Here is a 19,137-nt window from a genome sequence, read left to right on the forward strand (position 1 = left end):
CGGCTTGGACGCCCCCGCCCCGTTCCCGGGGGGGTGGCCAGGGCTCACCTGTTGATCTGGGTGACATACTGCTTCATCTCCTTCAGGGCCACATCCAGTTTGGTGAAGAGCTGCAGGTAGGCGTCCTGGATCTCCCGGTCCTCCTGCCTGAGCAAGAAGCTCAGGCCCCGGTCCTCCGGGCCCAGGGTTCCATCAGCTGGCCCGGAGCCGCTGTCATTGGGACCCTGGTGTTGGGGGTCCCCATCCACAGCGGGCAGACACCTCCAGGATGGGGCAGCCATGGTGGTGATACAGTGCTGGGTGTAGGACATGGGGTTCAGGTGGCCTACGTGGAGGGAGGGAGAGCTCACTTGGAAACAGCCTCCAGGCACCCATAAACCCCTTTGACAGAAACACACAAACCTATTCCAAGAATCCCAATGAGTGAGGAAAAATTTCCTGCTAAAGGTTCTTTTAATCCATCAGGTTAGTTTGAAAAGAAAGTTTCGGTTTGGTGCTAATATGCTTTTAACTACCATGGTACTTCTCCTGACTGGGATTACATACGTGATGGCTGGTGCTCCAGCAGCTACTTTATAACATAAGGCATCTTTCAGGATGAAAGGCACATACACAGACAGTGGGGTAAAGAACTTCTATCCCTGATGACTGCGGAGCCACTAGTGTAGTCTGAGGCTGCTGGCCTCCAGACAGCTTTCTATTTACGTCATCTGCGAGATCTGAATACAATATCTAACAGACACGTGCTGTTACCTTGCTCCGGGTCGAGGCCAATGAGGGAGGGTTTACGACCAAAACGGATACTGAAGGACCTGCCAACTGAAGGCGTGGTCTTGGGGTAGGACACATCCATGAGGTTGACGTGGCAGTTGGTGGGGCAGAAGTCCAGGCCACACAGCGGATGGGGTTCCAAGGGGGCCTGCTTGAAGGGTGGGCTGACCCTGCTCTGCAGCTGGGCTGCGAACTGAGAAAGGCAGGGGGCACGGGGTCATGATTCAGGGGCCGGGAAGTTCCACGCCCCCCGCCCCCCTGCACCCACTCCATCCTAGCCCAGGCCAGACCTTCGAAAACCAGACAGAATGCCAATAGCTTCAAATGGTGCGGTGAAACCTGAGGCCCTCACGTCCCTCCCCACATTCCTGTCTTCACATTAGCTGCCCTGAGCTCCCGCCTGTCCCCAGTCCACAGTCTGTGAGGGGCAGGTAAGACTGGCCTCCCCGTCCCTGGAGTGCTTGGGACATGGTGAGACGGGGACCCAAGCCAAGCCAATAAGAGTTCCCACGGAGGGGCGCCTGGGTGGCTCAGTCGGTTAAGCGTCCGGCTTCAGCTCAGGTCATGATCTCATGGTTCATGGGTTCGAGCCCCTGCGTTGGGCTCTGTGCTGGCAGCTCAGAGCCTGGAGCCTGCTTCAGATTCTGTTTCTCCCTCTCTCTCTGACCCTCCCCTGTTCACACTATGTCTCTCAAAAAAAAAAAAAAAACATAAAAAAGAGTTCCCACTGAATTCCTTTTCTACTGGGGACCGTTTTGTCACCACACAAGAAGGGCCCGCCCCAAGGGTGAAGCCAACACAGGAAAGTACAGGCATGAGGAGAAACACCATGTTCTTCTGAACACCTGGATACAGCCTTGCCTGAAATTCACCTCCGGACTTTTCAGTAACACAAAAACCAATAAATGCTCCCATTCGCTTAATCTAAGGTGGGTGGAGTTGCAACATTTAGAGCCCAAATACCGCAGGCTGAGACCCCGTGGGCGCGGGTACCTCCTGGTAGCAGGAGATCCTCTGGCCAATGCGCTCCAGCTTGGTGTCACAGATGTTGCGGAACTCGAAGTGGGACATGGTCTTGATGTCGCTGTTCAGGGCCATGAGCCGCCCGCAGTTCTGCACAAAGACAGTGTCGTCTGCAGCAAAGGCCTTGAGGATCTGCAGAAACACGAACCACTGAGCACTCGCTGCGCACCTGCAGTTGCCTCGTAAAGCCCCTGGGAGACAGTATATTACTGACCCATTTTGCAGATAAATAAGCTGACTAAAGAGGACAAAAACTGGGCCGCACAGCTATCAGGTGGGGAGGGGGGGCAGAGATGAGAATTCAGGGCTCCGGGCTAACCTGGAGGAAATGAGAACCTGCGCCCCGCCCCCCACTGCCCCAGGCCAGGGCAGCGGCCAGTGAGACCTTGGCAGTGAGGCCGAAGCAGCCACGGGGCTCCACGATCTTCTCCAGCACGTGGCACTTGACCCCTGCGGTGCTCACGTACTCATACACCACGCCGTGCTCCAGGTGCCCGTTGTCCACGGTCAGGCTGACCACAGGGCTGTCCTCGTGCAGGCTCAGCTGGGGACCCAGCGACAGCAGGGGGAAGTCTGGAAGCCAAGGGGGATGGCAAACCTGAGGGGGAACCACCCCGCAGCCAGCCGTCCCCCGACCCCGCACCACAAATGGCTCTTGTTGGGACATATGGGACATGATGCCTGGGCTCCTCCTGGCCAGCCCACTACGGTTCAGCCCGTGTCCGAGATTTCCCTTCTAGGAATCCACCTTTGTGCCCCGCTCCCGGTCTGTGTGGCTCAGGAGAAGGGAGCCCTGACCATACCCTTCCCCAGAAACACAGGCAGCAATTCAATTTCCCCTTTATGTAATGATTGGTTCGGGAATGAGCATGTGACCCAAGCTTGGCCAATGAGAGCCGAGTCTGGGACTTCCGTTGGATCTACAAAGAGAAGGAGACGTTCTCTTTTTCAACTAGATCCCAAGCTGCCAGCACTGCGGGGCAGACAACAGCATGTAAAAGAAAAACTGGCGCAGAGGGAGCACAGCATAGAACCAGACAGAAACAGAGACTCTTCATGAGGCCGTAGTAAAACTGGATGCACCAGGCCCAGTTCTAGGCTCTGAGGATACAGCAAGGCAGAAAATAAACAAAGCCCCTGCCCTGTGATCTTCTGCTCTAGTGGGGAACACACCAGACACTCCCAGAGGAGGTGACATCTTAGCCGATTAGGTGAGGTGAAGAGCATGAGGTCAGAAGTACTCTGGAAGAGAGCATTCTAGCCAGGGGGGGCCTGCCAGTGCAAAGGCCCTGGGGCAGGGGTACATTTGGTATTTAAGAGCAAGAGGCTGGCGAGAATGGAGCAGAGAGGGCAAGAGGCAGAGTGCTCAGAGGTACAGCTGGAAGGCCAGGCTGGGGCTGGAAGACCGTAAGGAGGGAGCCTTGATTTTTGCCTGGAGCCACTGGAAGATTCTGTTCTGTTTTTTGAGAACAGCCCGCAGGAGGGGAAGTAAGGGAGGAGAGGGGGAAGAGGAAGCAGGCTACTGCAGTAGTCCCGGCGAGAGATGACGGTGGCTTGGGCCAGGCAAGGATCGGGGCCGTGGGCTGCCGTCAGATTCTAGATGCGTGAAGAAGGTAGGGCATCACGTCAAGGTGGAAGGAGAGAGGAGAAAGAGAACAATCAGGGCGTACTCTGAGGTGCAGGGCCTCAGAATCCGGAAGGACGGAGCAGGACCCTTAGGGGAAAACCAGGCTTCAGGGGAAGGGTAGGAATTCAACTTGGGCCATGCTAAGCGGGTGGTGCCTGGACACCCCAGGAACCGCAGGCAGAAACACAGGCCTGGCGTCAGGGCTGAGGCTGGGCCGCAGAGATGAAGATGGGAACTTGAGGCAGACCGAACACCGGCCCCTGAAAGACGCCGGGGTCCTAACCCCCGACCCCTAGAAGCATGCTGTCACATGGCCACGGGGGACTCGGCTGCAGAGGGAATTGAGTTTGCTAAACAACACTTCACAAGGGACGCTGCAGATGAACACATTGTGACCACAAGGTCCCTGAGTGAATATGGAGGCGGAAGAGTCAGAGTTAAAGAGACGGCAGAGTGAGGGGGACCCAGACCAACATCGCTGGCTCTGGAGAGGCAGGAGGGACCTCGTGCCAAGGCTCGCAGGCAGCTTCTAGAAGCTGAGAGAGGCGAGTAAACAGATTCTCACCCGGAGCCCCGGGAAGGAGCTCAGCTGTGCTGACACCCGGCTCTTGGCCCAGCGATGTGGGACCTGTGGCCTCTGATAACTGAGATAATGAACATGTGTTCTAAGCCACAGGTCTGTGGTGCTTCGTGAGGGCTGCAATCAGAACGTGCTACAGAGCCGACACCCAGAACAGGACCCATCGGTCCCCTCCGGAGTCTCTCCCCCGCTGCCCACCTGTCCCGTTACCTGAGTCAGGCTGGGGGTCCTCGCCGGGAGCCTCCTGGCTGTCTCGGGCCTCTTGGGCGTCCTCATGGGTGTGGTAGACCCACTGGTACAGACCCTACCAGCAGAGCAGAGTCAGAGGGGCACCACGCCACTGGGAGCCCAAGGACAAAGGGACAGGGCTACGAGGCCCGCTGTTCCCCGACTCCGAAGCCCAGGCTTCTCTAGCCTGCCGGTGTCACCATGTCCAGAGAGTCTGCCAAGACTTCACTCTGGAACCTTCCTGAGGGGACCTCTGGTCATGTTCGGCCCTCCCTCACCCTCTAGATAGAAGCCAGGGGATGAGGGAGTCTTTGAAAATGTAGGTAGACCCGTGGGAGCAGAAACCCAGTCTTTCCCGCGGCCCCAGGGCCTGCAAATGTGTCGGGCACATAGTAGGTGGTCAATAAACACTTCCTGGATGAACCAGCGAATGAATACCCCCCAGGACCTCGGCCCCCAACCCAACTTTAACCTCAACTTTTCCCATCAGCACTTCGCCCAACATGCCTACGCAGTGAGAAAAGAGGGTCTGATCACACCCATGTCACATTTGTGAAAACTGAGACCATGAGTTATCAGGGCTGTCTGGTTCAGGGAGAGAGAGAGGGCACAGAGCCCACAATCAGGTCAGCCCTGCAATGTAGGCGCCCCACCCCATCCTACTTGCTGGGCTGCCTTCCTGCTTCTCCCCGCAGAAGGGAGGTGACCCTCAGCCCCTGAGCCCACCGAGCAGGGTTTCCCTGATTCCCTTGGCTGCCAGGTGCCTCACCAAGGCCTCTTCCCGGCGGTTCCGGAATGCCTGGAACTGCTCCAGGACCTCCAGCGCACTTTCATTCATCACATTGTTGCCATTGACCTTCAGGATGCACTGGCCAGCACACAGCCCTGCGGCCGCAGCCTCGGAGCCTAAGGGGACAGCAGTGTTTGGGGCGCATGCTAGGCGGAGAGCCTGGGGCAGCAGCCGGCAAGGGCAGCAAGTGACCAGATGCACATTGTCCCCCAGCCCAACCCCCCAAACACACACCCAGACATCTGCCCCCGACCCACTCCAGAAGGCAGGACCAGGACTGGCATTCCCATTTAGCAGAAGAAGAAACTGAGGCTGAGGGAAGAAGCAGGTGGCCCAAGATCACACAGCAACGAAGGCTGGATTTGAACCCAGGTACATTTCACTCTAGGGCTTCATCTCCTTCAAAATCCCTCTGTCACCTGTAACACCAGGATAGGGTCAGCCCCATTTTGCAGATAGGGAAATAAAGGGCTCAGAGAGGCTGAATGACTCTCTCAAGGTCACTTGCCTAGGAGAAGCCAGGATTCGAACCCAGGTCTACCAGACTTCAAGTGCACGTTTTCTCGGCTATACCACTACTCCCAAACTACAGGTCTTGGCCCCCGGGGTTTAGTGTGGTTAATATGGAGAGTCTGGAAACGCAAACGAATGCCAAGCCTCGTCGTGCGTGAGAGAACATCAGGCCTGTTTGGTGTGACAGTGACGAGTACAGGCCTGGACCCAAGGGCTTGAGTTCAAACCCTGGCTCTGCCACTGACCAACTGTGTGACCTTGGGCACGTTCCTCGACCTCTCTGTGCCTTGGTTTCCTCATCTGTAAAAGAAGGACACTAAAAACACCTATTTGTGGGGTTCCCCAGAGATTCAGGGAGTAAACCATGGAAAGCACTTAGCCCCAGGCCTTGCTCTTAGTAAGTGCTCATGAAACATTAGCTGTCTTACTACCGCTGCTCAGTTCACCTATCAACACCTGTTCTTCCGGTAGGCGCTGGGAGGCAGGCTTGTCACCTCTGCACCCCTGGTATTTGGGGCTGGAAAGCTCTCTGTTGTGGGGCCTCCTGTGAGCTGCAGGAAGGTCAACACCCTCCCTGGTCTCCACCCCAGAGACGCCACCCCACCCCTGGGGTCACAACCAAGGGTGTCTCCTCTGCAGAGTGAAAGTACCCCCAGTCAAGAACCACTGCTTTAAGGAGAAAATAAAAACCCACTTTAAAATGTTAACAAATTCCTCCTAGCTTTCTGCCGTGACATGTATTTTCTTAATCAAAACATATTACAACTATGACCACAGAGGTAGACAATTAATGTTTCAACTTCAAAAGTGGAGTCCTTAGTGGCACCTGGGGGGCTCAGTTGGTTGAGTGTCTGACTTCAGCTCAGGTCATGATCTCATGGTCTATAAGTTCAAGCCCCGCATCAGGCTCTGTGCTGACAGCTCAGCCTGGAGCCTGCTTCAGATTCTGTGTCTCCCTCTCTCTCTGACCCTCCCCTGCTCAAGCTCTGTCTCTCTCTGTCTCTCAAAAAGTAAAATAAAAACATTAAAAGAAAATTAAAAGTGGAGTCCCTAGGTGCCAAAAGGGTTAGGAGTCCAGAACCTCAGACCTGTCTGGTTTCATCTCCAAGAGAGAGCAACCCCTTAAGCCACACGCAAGGAGAAGGCAGCACGAAAGCAGGAGTCTCTGTTGGCCCACGGCTGGATCTGGTCACAGAGGTCTCTAACTGTTGGCCCACGGGCTGGATCTGACCCACCGGCTGGATCTGGTCACAGAAGGGTGGCCAAACTTCACACTTCTGGCTTCCCTTAAAAACTCAAGTCTGGCAAGAATGGACCCACATTCCTACCTGGCAATAATGAGCTTGAGCCAAGAAAAACTGCCCCTTTAAAAGGGAGCACATCCTCTTTCACTGGCCACAATCTCCGGTGCCTACGCCTTCCTCCTAATCGGTTCTTGGTCTCGGCCTGCCTGAGCCCCAGGCCGCTGCTACAGGCCACGGAAGTAAGTGCTGGCGGGGGCACAGGCCTGGTGGCAGTGGTTTGGGTGCCTCCCCTCCTACCACACACACAGACCTGGCTCCCAAAGCACCCCCTTCTCTGTCTGCTCCGCTCACCTCTGCCCACAGCATAGACATACGGCGGGGTGGCTCCACGGATCCGGAAGCACAGAGCCTCTGGATGGTCGGGAACCTTGACGATCCTGCGTCAGGCAGAAATGGCCGTCAGAGAGAGCAGTATTCCTCCCAAGAGCCCGGGGGAGCCGCCGCGGGAGACCTCTGCCCCCCAGACGTTGGGGAATCCAGCCCGAAGTAGCAGCAATGCCGGGCTTTCAGCAACCAGAGGTAAAGAGCTCATTTAACCAGAGCCCTCCCCTCCAGGGGCTTCGGTTACTCAGAACCACCTGGCCTGCCCTTAGGGCTTCGGTCCCTGCACGGAACTCCCAGATCACCCTCCTACACGGTCTCTGTCACCCTCTCGGTGGGCAAACCAGCACCACAGGCCACCAACGGGAGGGTGAGAAGGGACCCGAAACATCTTGGTGCAAACCCTAGAAAAACGCCCGCATGCGTCCCCTAGAGAACACGGCTGGAGAGGCCAGGGCTTGGCCATTCTGCAGGTGCAACGTCAGAGAGCGAGTGGCACCTGCCCAGGGCCGTGCGGGGTTGACATTAACCCAGCGGCTTCGAGGCGGCCGTCTGCTTCTCCGTCAAGGGGATGTCCCCATAAACAGGCCTCAGGACCATCCTCCCCCCGCCCCACCTGCCAGGTAAAGGCGTGAGGGAGCCTGTTCTCAAACCCCAGGCGTTTCCAGAACTTGAAGCAGGCACGTTCCCGCTGGGTGATTTCTGCCACTTCCACACACCACACTATCAATCACTTCCCCTAACTTGGCCTGCCTGCTTACCGAAATAATCCTATTTAAAACTTTCCATCACTCCCGTCAATAGGAAACCGGGAGCATTTGCCTTAAATAGAAGAGAGAAATGAAAACCAAATGCACAATTTTTAAAATAGAAGAAGTTTCTCCCCGCACCTATATCTGGCATCCAACCACGTCTCACCACCTCCACTGACGCTGTGCTGGGCCAGGCTGGGGCACCGGCCCCCTCGCCTCCGCCCGCCTTCCACCTTCACCGCTGACAACCCAGTCTCCACCTGCAGCCAGAGGGATTCTTCCAGAACCTTCGTCACATCATGCCTTGCCTCTGCTCAGAACCTTCCAGTGGCTCCTAGGTCCTTACCATGGGCACAAGGCCCTACAAGGCGTGGCTTCCACTGTCTGGTGGACCTCCCCCTCCACCCCTCCCTCCCACTCACTCTGCTCCACCCCATCAGCTTCCTCACTGTTCCGCAAAGACAGAAGCCCCGGTTCCACCCCAGGACCTTTGCACTGGCTCTCTCCTCTGCCTGGAACCCTCCTCCTCCAGAAGTTCTCTCGACCCCCTCCCTCACCTCTTCGGGTCTTCTCCTTAGTTCACAGTGCCATCTCTCTGATCACCACCCTCCACCCTCCACACAGCCAGCAGCCATTGCCTTTCGCTGCTGCATAGACTGACCCAACTTACTACCACCCGGTTCAGTAGGTCTCTTACTTTTCTGTTTGTTTTATCGTCCATCTCCTGCTCCACCCTCCAACTAGACTGAGACCTATGAAGGGTATTAACGTGTCCATCTAGACATGGCTGGAGCTGAGACCTATGAAGGGTATTAACGTGTCCATCTAGACATGGCTAGAGCTGCAGAACCTGAAGCACCACTCAGTACACAGTGGGTGCTCAATAACCATCCACTGAATGCGTGAAAGTCGCAGCATCGTGACAGGTGCCTGTGGAATGCGCCCCGTCCCCAGGGAACCAGGACGCCGCACCCCCTCCACTGCCCTCCCCGCCGCCCACCAGCACCCCAGCACCGCGGACACTCACTCTTTGGCCTTGGTGGCCACCAGGAGGCGCAGCGGGCGGCGGGAGCAGAAGGACTGGTTGAGGATGGACTCCACCTCGGCAAAGGGCCTCAGGAACACCAGATCCTCGTTGATGGAGTAGATCTTCCGCCCCACCTGCAGGCCAGCCATCTGGGGGGTGGGGGGAGACACCAGGTTACCGGCCTCCTCACCAAGGACCCCTGGCTGCGTTCGGGCAGCGCAGAGCCAGCCCCGCGGACCACACATGGCGGAGTGAGCCCACCAGGGCAGCCCGCTCCCGCGCGGTAGTGGCTGAATCACTGGTGAGACAAGGCTCTGAAGGGAAGCCTGTGCAGGTGCTCACAGGAGAGACATCTTGTTTTGACAAGAGACTGCAGTGGCCCCACTTCCCATCTGCCGTGTGAGGACACGAGGTGTCAAACTGGGGCAGCCACCCTGCACCCCTGACAGCTCAGCTGGGAAACTCATAGATGCTGATGTGGGACCCACACTCCCAGCCCCCTCCCCCTAACCACTCACGTTAAGGCTCCTGGGAGGCGAGCACGTGGCCCCTGCACCCAGAAACCCTCCTAAGTGCCCTCAGGATGCAAGCCCAGCGCCTGGATGGCAGGTGCCTCTCCCCACCCTCCTCCACATGCCCGGGAACGGCTCAGGGGACAGGGGCTGACTCCTTGGCCTGCCCAGACTCTCTCCCCTCCCTCATCTACGTATCGCAGACACGAACACGTCCTAGGCAAGCCATCGACTGTTAGTTCATCCATCATCACAGTGGATGCAGGAATCTACCTGACTCGGAGCCCACTCCTCTCCTGCACCTGCCCACAAGGCTGGGAGCAAAGCTGGTGGCGTGCCCACTAGGCCAGCCCTGAGCAGGGGGCCCTGTCGCAGCTCCCCCAGAGGCCGCAGGTAAGGCCGCCCTGGACTCAGTTTCCCCACATGGCAATGAGCAAGGAGGACCCGCACACGAGGCAGGAGGCCCCTCTGAGAAGCCGCACCTCAGCCAGCGAGCCCCTCTGGACCGACTTCACCACCACAGCCTTGTTCTTCTCCTCGATGTCAAAGCCGTAGTCCTCCTCCTGGGGCAGGATCTGAGGGCCCAAGGTGGGAAAGACTTGGTGAGGGAGTGCAGGGGTCAGGGGTGCAGCCAGCCCCACCTGGGCCCCCACGAGACCGTGATCCTGCCGGCTCCTTGCGCCCCAAATCGACACGGACTGGGGGGCACAGCAGGATAGAGTTAGAAACAGCACCAATACACAGAAGGTGCTCAATATGTAACCGTCAGGTAAGACACACCGTCTGGCTCACACCTCAGGCTGGTGCTGATCACGTATTTCTTTTCTTTTCACTGCCCAGCGCCCCTTTCTCCTCCCAACCTGCAGACCGAGTCCCCTCCGTCCTACACCATCGTCTCCCCCTCTGCCGGCAAACTGGACGCATGCGGTAAGACTGTGCTGGCTTAATGAATAAAACAGATTCAAAGGCGTCCAGCCACCAAGAACCTGGGGACTGGAAAGGAGTTTAGGGAGGAGCAGTCCCTTCCCATCGCAGGAGGGCAGAGGGTGCGGGAGGCGTGAGGATCGGTGGTGCTGCAGACACAGAGAAATGCATTTGTGCATTCAAGAAATATTTGCTGAGCTGCTCCTGAGATACGAGCACTGGAAACAGTGCTGAACAAGACAGTTCCTGCCCGGCGGCAGCCAACTCTCTGGTGGGGAGGAAGACTACAAACCAACAAAGAAACAGGGAACACGGTGCTGGCAGTGTGTGTTGTCTGAATGAAAGCAAAGCACTTAAAGGGACAGAATGCGGCATGGCAGGGGGCCGCAGGAAGAGCCTTCTGAGCGGAGACCTGGATGAAATGAGGGACAGAACTTTATGAAGAGTGGAAGACGTGCTGCAGGCAGAGGACACAGCACATGCAAAGGCCCTGGGTCAGGCCCACAGGACTAGGGGAGAAGAATAGAGATCAGAGGGAGCAGAGAACACAGCAGATGAAGCTAGAGAGACAGGGAGAGTCTTGTAGACCGTGATGAGAGACTGGATTTTATCCCAGGTGTGATGGGGAGCACTCGTGGGCTGTATAGTGGGGGAAGTGGGAATCCCCATGTTAATGTGGCCCCCGTACATCCCACAGGAGAGAAGGTAACAGTGCTGTCCTTGTATTAGTCAGACCTCAGCCCTCTCTGGCTGTGCCAGGAGACCTAGCCTGCTGAGCACCTCTCCTGATGGACCAGGCATGCAGCCAGAGGCCGCTGGTCATCGACAGGCAAAGAAACAGGATTTGGGGGGCAAGGCTGCTAGAATACCCAAACAGGCTGGTGAACGTCCTCCCTCGACCACAAGGATATTTACAGCAAACGCACATGGACAGGACACCGGCCCAGAAGACCGAAGACCCAACCGCTCGGCATGATGCTGAGCCGGGATGTGGGGTGGGTGAGGGGAGAAGGAAAGAAGCAAGGGAGCCAGCAAGCCCAGACTCTCGATAAAGACGGGCGTCCTGGCCAGGGAGGTGTCATCCCCATACGTGGGTGCTCAGAGTTGAGCCCAACTCCTCTAGCCACAACCGGAGGGTCACCCCAGCTCGAGGAGGCACCCGGGTCCGAGAAGGCCGATGCAGCCCTTGAGCTCTGCTCCTACCAGCAGGCGCTTGGCCAGAATGTTCTCCACCAGCTTGAAGTCGTTGCGCAGCTGTTTGTTCTTGCTGCTGGTTCCCTCCATCTCCTCGTCTGCGTGGAAGCGGAAGTACTGGGACTCATCCTTGAACTCGCTCTTCTCCAGCACTGCAAACCCACAGACACGCAGCACATGGTCAGGCTCACGAGGGAAGGCGGCGGCGGCGCTTGCCAACTGGCAGCCCCGGGCCGGAACCAACCCCTGGGCAAGTTTTCTTCGGCTAGCGCAGCGCTTTCCTAAGTAGAACTGTGTGCCGACGCTAGCGTGTTAAGATAGTTCACATCATCGTCTGGCTTTCTGACTTCTTTTGAAAAATCTGAACTTGTCCCACCTGCTACAAAGACAATATTACAAAGCCATAGTAGCAAAAATAGTGTGGAACTGCAGCAGAAACAGATAAAGAAACAGCAGAAGAAAACAGAAATCACATAAGTGCCATGTGTTTATGGACACGTAGTATATGATAATGATGATCACGTGGAGTATTCCAAAGATGATGTGGGGAAAACCTGACTCATGGGGAAAAAACAAAAGAAAATCAGGTCCCTACCTCACACCAGAAATACCAACAAACTCCTGATGGATTAAAGACCTAAAAATAGGAACAGGAAAACTAAAGCTCACCAAACAAAACACAAAGTATCTTTGTCCTAGGGTAGAAAAAGAGTTTACACACAAAACCTCCCAAAAAGTAATATAATAAAATTGGAACTTCGGATCAATAACCAGACCATAGGCAAATGGTAGAATCAAAAATAACTGTAACATCTAAAACCAAAAAGGAGTAAAGACCTAGAATATAAAAGAAACTCCACCAAATCATCCAGAGAAAGCTGGGAAACATAGATAAAAATGGGCAAAGGATATGAATCGGCCATTACCAGATGGGGAAACCCACGCAGGTGGCTAACAGGTGAAAAGGAGTCCAACCTCACTAACAATCAGCAGCAGACCGTGATGGGACACTTTAGACTGCAGATTAGCAAACCTCAAAGGCCAAATGTGGCCCACTAACTCTTTTTATAAATAAAGTTTTATTGGAACACAACCACATCCATTTATTTATGTATGTTATGGGGCTGCTTTCATGCCACAGTGACAGAGCTGAATAATTGCTACACAAAGCAATCGTGTAGGCTGTATGGCCTACAGAGCCTAAGATATTTGCTGTCTGGGCCTATACAGAAGAAGTTTCCTAATCTCTGTTCTAGAAGCCAAGAAAAGGAATAAAAATAACTAGTAACAACCAGCATGTGATCTGATCCCTGTGGGTTACAGTTTAACTAAGTTACCTGGGCAACGCACAGGTAGATTCATTTACTCCTCGGACAAGGAAGGGTTTGCTGCACTCCTCTTACAGGTGGGGGCAGGGGCACTAAGGCCCAGAGAAGCTAAATCAGCTGCCCAAGGTCACAGAGCAAGGGCTCCCCCTTTCTACCATATTGCCCAACCTGCCCTTTCAGAAAGGGGAAAATCCAGGCTCAGTTTGGGGAAGGCAGCGGTTTGAAGTCAGCGGCCCCCCAAAAGCACAAGCAGCTGCCTGACTCTGCGATGTCCCCGCCATCCCTGAAGGCAGAGGCTGTCTTCCAATTTGGTGACTATGCAAAATGCAGCACAAGGCGATCCTTTCCTCCTCCCTCCTTCCCAGGACACCTAGGTGTTTGTGTCTTTCTCCAGCCACCCCTACTACCTCTTTGGAGAAAACAGACACACAAATTGCTGCTTTGCCCAGAACGGGGAAGCCAGGCCGTGGGGGGCCAGCTGACTTCACCTCCACTGTAAACACGAAGGGGAAAGAGTCTGGGAGGTGGGGTGGAGGGGGGAGCGCGATGCTGTGTCTTGACAGAAACATTTGGAGAATCAGCTGGAATCTCAGAGCCCAGGAGCTCAGCCAGGTGAGGTCCCATCACTCGAAGATCCAGGTGTCGGTCAAGGCCGCTGACCAGGCTCGAACCCCTGCTGGGCCCCTGCCCAATGTCATGTCCCTCAGCCTCTCTGAGCCTCTGCTTCCTCATCTATGGAGATCACAACCGCACTGACTTCCAGGGGACTGGGGAGGGAGATGGCGAGTCTCAGTTTCCCTGACTGTGCCTAAATGAAAGGCTGGACCATCAGCTTCTCAGGTCCCTCCCTGAGGACACCTCAGGGCCCAGGAACTGGGGGCAGATGCCATGGAAGGCCCACGTGGGTGGCACCTACACCCTCCACTCTGCACCCTAACCTGCATTTTGGAACGGCCGCAGCCCTAGGATCTGCCCCTTTCCTATTTTAGCTCCTTTCTGAGTTCGTGGCAGGGAACAGGGGAGCCGGGACCACGCCCTGCAATTTCTCTCCCTGAGGGTCCCTGAGGGTGTTGTCCTGGGAGTCACCCCCCGCAGAATGTCCTCAGCCAACGGCCTTCCCGGAATAGCAGCTGCGGTGGACCCCTAATTACTCTTACCCACAAATGAGAGGTTCTGCCCAGCAGATCGGTGGGAGGGACGGGGCTGTCAGAGGGCGCCACAGGGAACAGAGCAGCTTCTGGGAAGGGGGGACCCTGGTGAGAGGAGCCGATGATCGGGAATGACCCAGCGGGGCCTGACCTGCCACCTCAGCCGGGGACACGGGCAGCTGGGGGTGTGTCCTAACCCCTGGCCGCACAGAGCCATGGGCACGTTAAGCTCAGAAGAGGGGACGACAAGGCCTCTGGGGGAAGGCCAGGGAAACTGAGGCACAGGGAAGGGCAGGGGTTTGCTGGGAGGCAGCAGAGTCAGGGCTGGAAACAGGCCTACTGGCTACAAGAGAGGGGACGCGCCTGACACACTGCTATCTCATTGGCATACTTCTCATCCTGCTGAAGGGTCAGCAAGTCCAGCGGCTAGACCTGCAGTAGAAAACTACGGCCCGCTGCTTGTTCTTCTAAATAAAGTTTTATTGGCACATGGCCACGCCCACTTATTTAACGATTACCTGTAGCTGCTTTCATGGCAGAGTTGAGCTGTAACAGAAACTCCGTGGCCTATGAAGCCTAAAGTATTTAGTGTCTGGCCCTTTGCAAAGAGGGTTTTCTGACCTCGGAGAGCACACAGCAGAAGCTGGCAGGAATGGCCAGAAGACCCTCCCAAGGCCCACCCCTCCACTGCCCCCAGCGGGCCTCCAGCCACATCACCCCTCCCCAGAAGTGTCAGAGTCGCTTGGCACTGGCCTCTCTCCTTCCACTCTCGAGCCCGCAGGCACCCTCCACGGCCAGGCAGAGGGCCCCAGCCTGCCCCTCCTCTGCTCAGAACCCCACCAGGACCCCACCGTACCGGAGAAGGAGTCCCAGTCCTCCTCATAGGCCAGGTCCATCCTGTTCCGGAACACGGACTCCAGTCACTGTGTGATTCATGCACCCGCTCACATGCATACTAGGCTGTGAGCTCCCAAGGACAGGACTCCCGTGTTGCTCACTGCTCTGTCCTCGGAGCCTAGCACGGTGCCTGCCCAGCAACAGCTGGATCACAGCAGCATGAACAAAGCATGGGGAAGTGGGGATCATAGTCTAACGGGGAAAGAACAGCCCCATGACGAAGAGAGCATCTGAGCTAAGCACCCAAGGACAAAGGGGAGCCAGGAGGGGTGTCTGAGGCAGGCTTGGGAGGTGTGAGCCAGGCAGAAACACTGAGTAAGTCGGGGGCTGGGGGCTGAGGCAGGTAGGGCACCCCAGGCAAGGGAAACTGCAAGAGCCAAAGCCACATGGTGAGTTCTAGAAGGGGGAGTTCTTTGGTGGGAGCTAAAAGCCAACAAGTCCTCCTGAAAGGGTAGGAGCCTCAGGGCTGCCCCAAGGCCAGCGGTGGGAGTGCTCAGAGCTCAGGGGCTAAGCATGTGGCCCTTAAAGCCTGTCTCAGTTCAAATCCCAGCTCCGACTTGCTCTGTGACCTTGAGCAGGTTTCTTAACTTCTGGGCTTCCATTTCCTCACTTGTAACTCAGGATGATATTAATACCGACATCAAAGGATCATTACAGGATTAAACTAATACATGGGGAGGGCTCACAAGGAGGCCGGGCACACAGAGTATTAACTTCGTTTAAATCTGAAGTGGCATCAATAGGCCCAGTTTCTGCTCCCTCCCTCGCCCCACCTTCCCAGCTCAGGGTCCTCTCAGGACTTCCGGCCCCTCTACCCTCTTTACGCCCCTCTACCCCCTTTACCTGCTTCACCTGTGGGAAGAAGAGTGACTTACCCTAGGGGTCAGGCCAGAGAAAGTGGTCCGGATGTCCCTGCCCGGCTCCCTTCCCCTCACACTGAACAACAACCTGCCAGTCCTCTGTCCCCACCGACCCCTGCCTCTCCTCCCCATGGAAGCCCGTGGGCCACACCTGCACGATCCAAGCTCACTGGCCCCTGGAGGTGGCGTCCCTTCTAGGAAGCCCACAGATTCGACCTCAAATCCAATCCACTTTTCCAGTCAAGCATTACCAGGCAGCCACCTCAGCCCCCACAGAAGCCCTGAGGTGACCTCTTGATCGGGGCAGAAACGGGAGGGAAAGGGAGGGGCCCTCCTGAGACGTCCAGGCCCACACAGCCAGCATCCAGCCTGGGCTTGCCGTGGACAGGACCACCACGTGCTCTCGCCAGGCCTCGGCCCCCCAGCCTTCCAGGAAACGCACCAGGGACCAGAATCCCTATTAGGTTTTCTGTTCCAGGACACAACCCGCCCCCCCCCAGGGGGCGCCTGGAGGGCTCAAGTCGGTTGAGCATCCAACTCTTGGTTTCAGCTCAGGTCACCATCCCAGGGTGGTGGGATCGATCCCCATGTCGGGCTCTGCACTGACAGCATAAGTCTGCTTAAGATTCTCTCTCTCCCCCTCTGCCCCTCTCCCCCCACCCTCCCTCTCTCTCTAAAATTAAAAAAAAAAAAACCAGTCAGCAGGACAGACCGCCCCCACCCCCACCCCGGGAGGCCGGCTGGAGGTCGAGGGCAGGTTACCGTGGTGCATGAAGCCGTTGTTACACAGACCCACGCCGAGGGCCACCGCCTCCTCTCGAGTCTGGCAATCGCCCTGGAACGGAACAAGAAGGGGAGGGTGGGAGGTGAACCGACCCTGGAGGGGCTGAGCGAGGCTGGCGAGAAGCCCCCCACCACCCGGGGAACGGGGCTGCACAGGGGCAGGGACCTGGGTCTGTTTTCCGGAACAAGTACCACCCAATCGTGTTCGTGACTGCTACTAATAATGAAACAAGAACATCCATAGTAGTCTGGACACAGACGTTGCGCGTTGTGCCATAAACACCACAAAGGAGAAACGGCGGTCTCGTGTGGCAGACACTGTTGGTTGTCTAGCAACAACCCTTTCCCCACTCCCACACTAGTACTGAAACCCTCACTCCCGGAGACCGCAAGGCATCCGTGAACCCCCTTGCTCCCTTGTAGCCAGAGGTGACCATGAGACAGAAGCAGAAAACATTGGTAGAAAGCTCTGGCAAAAACCCTCTGTCCCTGGCCCTTCCATTTTCTTCCTCCTAGTTGGGACAAAGAAGTGATGGCTGGAGCTCCTGCAGTCATCCTTGACCACAAAAGGACCGGAGGACCAAAACATGCTAAGTACTGCAGAGCAGGAAGAAACACAGAGCGCCGTCCCCAAAGGTCTGCCCTAACAGCCCTAGACCACCCACCTCTGGGCTTCCCTGGTACCAGAGGAAAATAAACCCCTAATCTGTATCAGCCTCTGTAGCTGGGATCTTTGATACTAGCAACGAGGCCCGATTCCTTCCTGACGCGGCCGCAGCCAGGGAGGCAGCCGGGGAAGCCTTGCAGGGGATTCCGGATAACACCTCCCTCCCTGATAAAACGGAAAAGCAGTGCCATGCCTCCTGCCCCGGACAGAGCCGTGTGGGGACACGATGCGTAGGGCTGAGGGGCTGTCCAGTGACCAAGGCGGCAGACATCGCTGAGGATGGCAGAGTGAAGGACGAAGGTTCCTGACATGTGGCCTGACAGCATGGGCTCAGTCCTCTGCTCGGGCCACTGTTCCGTCGGGCTGTCTGCTCTTGCGAGTGAAAACACTCCTAACTGGTACAGTCCAAGTCTGATTCATCTCAGGGCTTTCCTGAGGAGGGGGCCTCCAACCCCAAACTGACGCCTGAACAGACAGGGCCCCCTGGGGGGCCGCCTGGGGGGCCACCTCTCCCAAGAGGAACATCGTCTTGGTGGGACAGCCCCTCGAGGTGTTGTAACCCCCAGCCCCCACCGGCCCAGGCCCTTCCCTCAAGTTAGCCAGAACCGGCTTCTGGGGCTTGCAAACCAAACAACCCCAGTTCACCAGGCAAATCATGAGTTGGTGGCCCGGGAAACGAGGGGAGGGGGGGAGCTGACAGGCAGAGAAAACGGCACGGACAAAGGTCCAGGGGCAGGATGAAGCTTGTAGCATTAAAGGCAGCCTGGCCAACAGGCGGGGGGTGGGTGTGAGGTCCACTGCATCAGGGCAGAGAGGTCTGCTGGGTTCCCTGCTGATCCCGAGGTGCTTAGAACTAAGGCCTGGCCCGCAGGAGGTGCTCAGTAAGCATCTGGGGGTTGAAGAGAGGTGTCAGCACGGGACCCGACCGCCTCTCATTCCAACGACTTCCAAAGTCAGAGGCTGTTTCGAGAGACACCTCGACTGTCCCCTACCCACTCCGCTGGCAGCTGAAGGGCCAGGGAGGGAATTTCCCAGCCAAAGGAGAAATGAATGCCAGAGGCAGCAGGACTCGGCCAGCCGAGGCTGCGGCTCAGACTCAGAGCACGGGGCCCAGGCGAGCTGCTGGCCTCAGTCTTCACTGCATGGGCTGCCCTGGGCCGGCTCCAGGAAGACAAATCTCTCCCGTGGGACCCCAGGCCAGTGGCTGGAGGGCTGTGTGCACAGAGCCCTGCCAGGGGACGTGGGCACCCCAAGGGAGTCTGTATCTGGAGCGACTGCCCCTCCTAGCTGTGAGGGCCCAGCAGGGGACCTCAGACGGGGCCCAGGTGGCAAGCAGGCCTGAATCCACGGCCTGGGGGGCCCCGGCTGGCGTCTGGAGCCCACCTGGCTTTCTGAGGCGCTCACAATCTGGGCTCCCAGCCCATCCGTGCCTCCTTCCCACGGGGCTGGGGTGATGCACAGGGAGGCTCCTAAAGCTAGAACAATGGAAGGATTCTTACGCCAACCTGGATGCCTGAAAAGCAAGCCACCTGCCCCACATCCCAAGTTGTGGGAAAACCTCAGCTCACCATTTTCTCTCCTCCTGGAGGAAGGCACAGGCACACACAGGCCTGGGCCACTGCACTGCCATGCTGCCCTCGTCTCCCCCGCCCCCACCCACTAGCCCCTGTGCTGGGGCCCCAGCAACGCTAGTCCCTTCACAAACCACATGTGCCCCCACTCAGGGCCTTTGCACTTGCTCTCCCAGCCTCCTGGAATGCCCTGCCCTGGCTTTTTAGGTCTCAGTGTCCAAGTCATCTCCTCAGAGGGGCCCTTCTCCTGTTCCTCAGAGAACACGCCCTCAAGCCATCCCTGCCCCCCACCCCATCCTCTCAGCAAATATTCACCC

At 56.9% G+C, this 19,137-nt stretch overlaps 1 protein-coding gene across 1 annotated transcript in view; it reads right to left on the reverse strand.

Annotated features, from left to right (window-relative positions):
- Window positions 1–19,137, reverse strand: part of PREX1 (phosphatidylinositol-3,4,5-trisphosphate dependent Rac exchange factor 1) — a 169,586-nt gene that overhangs the window by 21,258 nt on the left and 129,191 nt on the right. The window contains exons 15-25 of the mRNA XM_029917681.1: window positions 16,562–16,634; window positions 11,576–11,718; window positions 9,931–10,023; window positions 8,937–9,085; window positions 7,128–7,213; window positions 4,999–5,135; window positions 4,212–4,305; window positions 2,180–2,367; window positions 1,765–1,926; window positions 754–964; window positions 49–325 (exon numbers count right to left, since the gene is read on the reverse strand). Coding sequence (XP_029773541.1) covers window positions 49–325; window positions 754–964; window positions 1,765–1,926; window positions 2,180–2,367; window positions 4,212–4,305; window positions 4,999–5,135; window positions 7,128–7,213; window positions 8,937–9,085; window positions 9,931–10,023; window positions 11,576–11,718; window positions 16,562–16,634 — 1,613 coding nt within the window. The remainder of the gene's footprint in view (window positions 1–48; window positions 326–753; window positions 965–1,764; window positions 1,927–2,179; window positions 2,368–4,211; window positions 4,306–4,998; window positions 5,136–7,127; window positions 7,214–8,936; window positions 9,086–9,930; window positions 10,024–11,575; window positions 11,719–16,561; window positions 16,635–19,137) is intronic.

This window comes from Suricata suricatta, chromosome 12, assembly GCF_006229205.1.
Source record: "Suricata suricatta isolate VVHF042 chromosome 12, meerkat_22Aug2017_6uvM2_HiC, whole genome shotgun sequence".
Classification (NCBI taxonomy): domain Eukaryota; kingdom Metazoa; phylum Chordata; class Mammalia; order Carnivora; family Herpestidae; genus Suricata; species Suricata suricatta.